Below are 7,299 nucleotides of genomic sequence, written 5' to 3' on the forward strand. Positions count from 1 at the left end.
AGGCCCTAAGCTGGGCCTAGAACCGGCCCCACATTTAAACCCGGGCTCAGACCCAAACCCCAGCGTGCGCTTACAGCCAGAGTCCGTGCCAAACTCAGCCCTAACCCCCCATCCAAACGCAGACACCAGCCTGGAGCCAGATCCACAGTTAGTCCCAGATGTAAAATCAGATCCAAAACGAATCCCAGACCCCAATCCAGATCCTAATCTGGACCTAAGCCCAGTTCCCAGCTCACATGCCGACTCAAATTTAAACCCCAACCACCACTTGCACCCAGACCCTACCCCAAACGCGTAGCCAAACCCAGACACTAACATGGACCCGGGCCCAAACCTAGTCCCAGATGCAAAATTAGGCCCAAATCCAGTCCCTGACACAAATCCAGACTAATCTGGACCTAGATGCAGCCCTATACTCAAACCCAGACCCAAATTTAAACCCAGATTCAAACCTCAGCTTGCACTTAGACCCAGACCCTAACCCAAACCCTGACGTCGACGTGGACGCAGAAGCGGACCCAACACACACCTAGATCCGAACCCAGACCTCATCCTAACCCAGACCCAGACCCAATCCAAACCTAAACCCACACGGCATGGCAGCAGCAGGGCTGGCTGTGGCAGCCCCAAACACACCCTTAGTGCCACGCTCCCTGTTGCCAAGCAGCCCTGTCCCAGAGGTGCCCTGATGGCCACCACCCTCCCAGCATGGTGGCCCTGCACGAGGCGGCAGGAGGGACCAGGGTCTGCAGCCTTAGGAAGCCACTTGTCCCTTGTATTGTCAGCCCTGCACCCCTCACATCTTGCTGCTACTTGGGGCTGCCACCCCACCTCATGGCTCCTACCTCACCCCTGCGAACACCATAACCCCACATCCCAGCCCTTGCTTCCGTTAGAGGGGGCAAAGCAGCCGCCTTTCAGGAGGAAGCTGCCTTCCTTTAGTTCCCCCAACCCGATTTCCTTCCCGTCAGAATCTTTTGCAAGAGATCCTTACCCAATCCCCCACCACAGAGAAATGCCTTTTCTGCCATCGTGCTGCTGGGCTGCTCCCCAGTGTCTGCATTGACCAGTCATTGAGGCAGTTGTTGAAATATGTCCATAAAGTCTCTCCTTTATTGGTGAAAAATGCAAAGTCATTAAAAACACAAATAGGGGATAGAAGGGGGTTGAGAGGCAAGGAGTCCCCAGCGTCTGTGGGGCCTCAGCACCCTCTGGAGCTGGTAGAGTGGGGCTGGGTGCCTCCTCGCAGTGTCATTAGGACACCTGGGATGCACTTGACTGTGCCAATCCATGTGGCAGCCCCCTGGGTCCCGGAGTCTGGGCACAAGCAGTGGCTGCCCAGAAGGTGGAGGAGATGAAGCCTCATCTGGTTGGTGTGGAGGGCAGAGGGCTCACAGGATCTTTCTCCGGGTGCTCTCGGTACAGCGAGTCAGGATGAGGTCTTTGCTGGGACGGGGCGGGACAGCAGGTTGAGCCTTGGGCTTGTTCTCCTCTTCCTCAGCTTTCTCAACTGAAGGCAAAGTGGACATACAGATGGCTTAGTGCTCTCCACCACCCAACAGCTTCATGCGAATGTTCAAAAGCCTCCAGTGTAATGGCCACCAAAGCTCCTGTCTTGGCCATGTGTGATGGGCTTCGCATAGGTGAGGGTGGTGGGATAAGCCCACCAGTTCCCAGCTGGGAGCTTTGCTCAGGTGGGGGCCCAGCTCCAGGTCTGTGCAGGGAGCTGTTCTCCCTTGGGAAGGTCACGGATCCCACACAGGGATTACCAGATCTAAAGTGTCTACCTCAGTAGCAGCCTGCTTGAGGCACCACCCTGCTCTAGGTGCTTTCCTGACAGCTAACGTACCCAATAATGGTCGTGGTAGTAGCACCATGGGGAGGGTTAGGTGCACAGAGGAAAGCACAGGTCCTAAATGTAGGCTGACCTTCACCAGGTCCTACTGAGGGCAGAAACGCCGCCATGTGCTGCTCCTTCTCTGTCAGACCGGAGGTAAGAAACCTCACTGAAAAGAAATACCTCCCTGGACATGCTTTCCCCGTAGGAGAAGGGTGGACAGGCAATGTGTGACCTACACATTTTGTCCTACCTCCACTCTTGATGGGGCAGAACCGGAGGCCATGCTTCCCTGCAGGGACAGCCCATCCTTAGGGCATGAAGAGCAGAGGGTTTGGGGGAAAAGAAGACTCGTTTCCTCCTCCCCACCCAAATCTTTCGGCATAGCACAGGGAGCCCAGGCTTGTTTGCTCATGCCACAGCTCCAGCAACCAGCACTGGAGGGCACAGCCTATGTCTGCAGGACTTTAGCCCTGGGCAAAGGCCCCACTGAGACTTACTGATGACATTGGCCTGGTTCTGGATGTTTTCCTTAATTTTCCTCTGTCTCTGTATGTACTTCTTGCTGTTCCTCCTGTAAGTCTCCTGGCTGATCTGCTTCCGGCTCTGCTTGTGGATACTCTTCACGTTTCGGATGGTGGATCTGCAGTGAGTCAAAACCGAAACTTTCAGTTTCTGTGACAGCAGTTTTCACACTGCACACTGTCTCGACGATTCCCCTCCGTGCTTCCTCCTCTGGCTCACCCAAGCCCTAATATGTGCTTTTTGGTTTTGCCTGGTGGCAGGCAGCAGGAGGATGCCAGTCCTCAAGGGCAGCCACAGGTGAGATATGATGTACGGGATGTTAGGCGGCAGCTGGAGTGGTCCTTTGGGAGCAAACACTGATGGGTGAAGCCTGAGCACAAATCTGGAAAGTAATGATGGGAATGCCAAGGTAGTAGATCAGACAAGATGGGCATGAGGTTTTGTTCAGAGCTCAAGAAAGCTCTGAAAGTGATCTGTGGGTCTGTTTTTGGATGGGTGGACATGCACATACGGTATCTCTACGGCTGCAACACTGGTGTGGGGTTGGACACGGTTCTCCAACACCGAGGGCTCAGTCCCTGGGCCAAGGGAGCAGAGCGTGGGGTACGTGTCAGCCTGCACCTGGATATGCAGTGTTGAAACCACAGCAGAGAAACTACTGAGAGAAGTGAAAGGCTGAGCTGCTGACCGGGAAGTCCCAGCATTAGGGACTGTCCCCAGGCAGGCAGTTGGAGGCCACCGCTGTGTTTCCACTAACGGGGCATGAGCGAGGTGGCTTCTGACATCCATCCCATGGCATCATCCTCCTGCTCTGCCAAAGGCAATGTGCCCATCTGCCTTCAGCCCCTCCCTGGTCTGAACCTGTACCTCAAAGCTCTTGCCCACAAGGGTAGGTCACCACCAGCGGGGCTCAGCCTGGCTGCCATCACCAGTGCCACCATGGGGGGGCAACTCACTGTCCTTGAAACAAGCCACCTCTCCTCCCCCACGGCTATCAGTAAGCATCGCTGCCCTCAAATAGGTGGATTTGGGTCATTTTACACTGCCTCACACTCAATCCATCCTGGATTTTGAGAGATTTTATAGCAAGTCTGCTGTGTTTTCTTGTAGGGAAGAAAAGATAGCTGGAAGCTCTGTGCTTCCTAGCAGTTTTCTTCACATCAGAATTAATGAGCTATTATTGCTTTTTATCTTTTTAAATCTGAATAAAATCCCTTCCATTAGCTCAAATCCTCCCATCAGATTAGGCCATTTGGCAGCTCTGATTAGTCAAATCTCTCCTCGCTTCTCAAAGATTCAGTGGATGCGCTTAGGAAATAAGAAAAGGGCCAATTTGAAAATTAAACGAGATTAGCCCAGAAAAGAAACTTTGCAGAAGGACAAGGAGAAATACGCCTGGCTAGAGGAGCCAGCACAGCAAGGATCATGCAGCCCTGCAGCGGAAATGCTGGGGTGCCTCTCTGCCTGTGGAAGTTGGGGAGCACAGAGAAATTTCTGCTATAGCTCTCTAGGATAGTGCCTCCTGGTCTCTCTCTGCCCTGCTCATGTATCTCCTGGGCAGTTCCTCCTTGCCAGGGCGAACAAGGCATGCCACAAACCACTGACTAGTTTCATTTCACCATCATGTAAGAAAAGCTTTAGTCCTCCTCCCCACCCTGGGCTTCTCCTACCTCCGCGGAGGAGCGCTCCGGTTCCTCAGCTCACTCTTCACGGTCTCCCCAGCTTTCTGCAGGTACATGGCAGGGTAATAACCTGTGGTTTCATCCTTCCTGCAGTGCAACACAAAGCAACATCTCTTGCAATCATGGCTCTGCAACAACCACTTCCTCATGCCTGCGCTAGGTGGGTTATTTCTCATGTTGCTTGCAGCAAGGAGGTCTTTGACTGTCCCCCCTCAACACTGTGTGCCTGTGGCTCTCCCTGGGAGTGTGGCTTGAGTCCCAAAAGCAAGTAGGCAGCAGACAGAGCAATGGCTCACAGCTTTCAGTGTCACACCAGCTCATCTCCCCTGGGGATAATATTATCTCCCCTTGGCAAACACTCCCTAATTCTTGGCCCGTCTCACCCTCCAGTCCAGCACGACTCCAAACTCCAGGAGATCCTCCCGGTGCCACTCGCCTGGGCACAGGCTGGGGCAGGAGGATCCATAGGGTCTGCAGCCACATCATGTCCTGCTGCAAATTTACAATCTGTGACTCTCCAGAGCACAAATGCAGCTGGGGTTCCCCTTGGGAAAGCCTGGGTTTGCAGGATGAGGGTGAAAGCTGAGGTTTTGCAAAGCAAAATGTACCAGGCTACTTAAAGACAAAATAACAAATCCATTTTTTTTTCCTGTCTGCCTCTTTCTTCCATGTTTCTGAAGCCCCCAGCTGAGGAAGCTCAGGCTGCAACATTTGGCAAAGCCACAGGCTACTAGAAGCAGCCCTGCAAGTCGAAGTGCTGGGCAGTGGCACCAAACTGCGCGTGGCTTTCACCGCCCCAGTGTGGAGAATGGCTGGTCCATCCCTTCCCACTGCCTGAATCCTGCTTGCTTGATTTGTTCTTGTCATCTCTTACCTGATGACCCACCAACCATCAAGGAGCTTGTGGATGACTTCAATAGTATCTCCCTCCTTGAGGGTCAGCTCGTCCTCCTCCACGGCTGTGTAGCTGTTCTGGACAACGTACTGCTCACCTGCGCACAAAATCAGGAGAGCGGGTTGTGTACTAGCACCCCAGGAACGGGCTCAGCCTCTGCAGGCCCTGAGGAGAGGAGTCGCCAGAGCATCTACCCTACATTTTAGGGAAGACCCAGGGTACTTTAGGTCTTCAAGTCTGGATTCAGACTTCCTCCAGCCTTGCCAGTGCCTGTGGCTCATCCCTTGCAGCACCTCTCCAGGAGAACGCTGGTGAAGGCAAGCAGGGGAAGCACACCTCTCTGTGCGCTGAAGAGCAGGTTTCTAATTCGGCTGATTAAATGAGGAAGAAGGAAGTGCTGTGCTAATAGGGAGCAATCAGCATGAATCTGGAGGATCCTCCCTCTGCCCCGAGTGATAAGGCCCCGCAGTCACGGTGGGTCGATGCGGGGGAGCTGACAAGGAGACGGTGGGAGCCAAGCGCTAGGAAAAGCCTGTGCCTCAGTTTGGATGCTGCTCACACATCTCGACAATCACCCAGCTTGGTCAGGACGGCTACTGGATGAAGCTGTACACCCCTGATCAGCCAAAACAAGCATTTAATGCCAAGTTGCAGGTTATGGGAAGCTCCTGAGACTGACGCTGAGGCACTGAACCAGAAGATTTATCTCTCCTGGCAGCTCCTACTGCAACATCTCCCTGCTCAGCAGGGAGTGCCCTACTGGGGCCTTGCAATGAACCATCGCAGCAGGGAGCTGCAGCAGGCTGCACTTTGGTGCACACCCAGGTTACCGCGACGTTTTACCTGCATAGTTGGGCTCCTGCTCTTCAGACTCATCAGGGCCATCCATCGGCTCCAGATAGGCAGCTGGCACCCAGCCCCGTTTATTCTTCAACTGGCAAAACCACCAGCCTGCAGGGAGAGCAGTCATGGGCAAGAGCAGAGGGTGTCTGGGGACACCGTGGGGTCACCAGCACAGGGTCTGTCCTGGCTGGGGTAGGAGCAGGCACACACGGGGTCTGGATGAAAGGGCCAGTGCCAGGGCTGGTCTCTGTTTCATAGAATCATAGAATGGCCTAGGCTGGAAGGGACCTCAGAGATCATTTTAATCCAATCTCCCTGTCCTGGGCAGAGACACCACCTCTCAACTAGATCAGGCAAGACATGGGGACCGAACGGGAATCGAACCCGTGGTCTCGGTGTTCTCAGCACTGCGCTCAATCCACTGAGCTAACCGACCCGCTTACATAGTGCAACCAGGGAGCTCGGGCAGTTCCTCCTGTTTCCTCCTGGGCAGGAAACCTCAGGCTGAGACATGTGAGCAGGAGGTTGCATGGTTTTCTAGGATTGCCCCACACCCTCCCTGGGCCAAAACCGACTGTCATGTGGCTCCATGTGAATGTGAAACATGTCCCAAGGGGGTGGGAAGTGCCCAGAGGTTCAGTGCTGCTGGTTGTATTTGCTCTGAGCCTCTCCTTTCCATCAGGAGACCCCGATAAAACCACCTATCCTCTAACCCATGCACCGGCGTATCTAACTGGCAGGCTGCGTTTGGAAGGGGGATGCCAGGGCAGTCCCTGTCCCTGCTGAAATGTCTCTGGAGAGACAGACACATACCGCTCTCGCTCTTCTCCACGACGTCCACCATGTCCCCAGCGTTTAGAGCCATCTCGGATCTGGAGCTCTTCTCGTAGTCGGCGATGGCTCGGTACGTTTGCAGGACAATGGGGCCCGTGATGTCTGCGTGGCAGAAGTGAGAGACAATCTCTCTCCCAGCCCCCAGCGCAGAAATACCCTGTTTCAGGCAGGGCAAAAGCAGCCTCAGGACAGCCCAAAGCCCTCTCCCAGACTTTCCTGGTCCCAGACCAGGAACTCATTCCCCTCCAGGCTGAGGTTTCCTCCCACCTGCAGCTCTGGCACAGACTGTGCTCTCAGTCAGCTCATGTGCCATGGGATGGGTTCCCCTCTCCCCTCTGGGCTTTTTTGCCACCAAAGCAGCTGCTTGCACCTCTCCAAGGTCTCTTACCACTGAGGTTTTTCTTGGCATCCTTCGGTAGGAGGAAGACTTCAGGCTTCTTGATCCTAGATGGGCCAGAGCAAAGGCAGCTCAGAGCCAGCCACACCCCTACAGCAGTGGTGCCCTCCCTGGGGGCTGCTGCCAGCACCTGGGGCTGGCGACACAGGATTTCCCCCAAAACAGCAGGCAGCTGGACTCACTGGCTGTCTGTGACGGGGTTCATGTCGTCGTGACGGACCTTGAAGAAGTTGACCACGTGCAGGCACCGGGAGATCTTGTGGGGCAGGTTGATCAGCGCGTAGCA

General features: G+C 54.7%; 1 protein-coding gene across 1 annotated transcript in view; it reads right to left on the minus strand.

Moving 5' to 3' along the window:
- Positions 1 to 1,391: 1,391 nt before the first annotated feature.
- Positions 1,392 to 7,299, minus strand: part of NCF1 (neutrophil cytosolic factor 1) — an 8,203-nt gene continuing 2,295 nt past the window's right edge. Inside the window, 8 exon segments of the mRNA XM_009874314.1 lie at positions 1,392 to 1,510; positions 2,338 to 2,480; positions 4,033 to 4,131; positions 4,919 to 5,036; positions 5,783 to 5,890; positions 6,596 to 6,718; positions 7,005 to 7,060; positions 7,196 to 7,299. The exon segment at positions 7,196 to 7,299 is cut by the window's right edge and continues 24 nt beyond it. Of these exon segments, the coding sequence (XP_009872616.1) occupies positions 1,392 to 1,510; positions 2,338 to 2,480; positions 4,033 to 4,131; positions 4,919 to 5,036; positions 5,783 to 5,890; positions 6,596 to 6,718; positions 7,005 to 7,060; positions 7,196 to 7,299 (870 nt within the window).

Source organism: Apaloderma vittatum, unplaced genomic scaffold, assembly GCF_000703405.1.
Source record: "Apaloderma vittatum isolate BGI_N311 unplaced genomic scaffold, ASM70340v1 scaffold10928, whole genome shotgun sequence".
NCBI classification, from domain to species: domain Eukaryota; kingdom Metazoa; phylum Chordata; class Aves; order Trogoniformes; family Trogonidae; genus Apaloderma; species Apaloderma vittatum.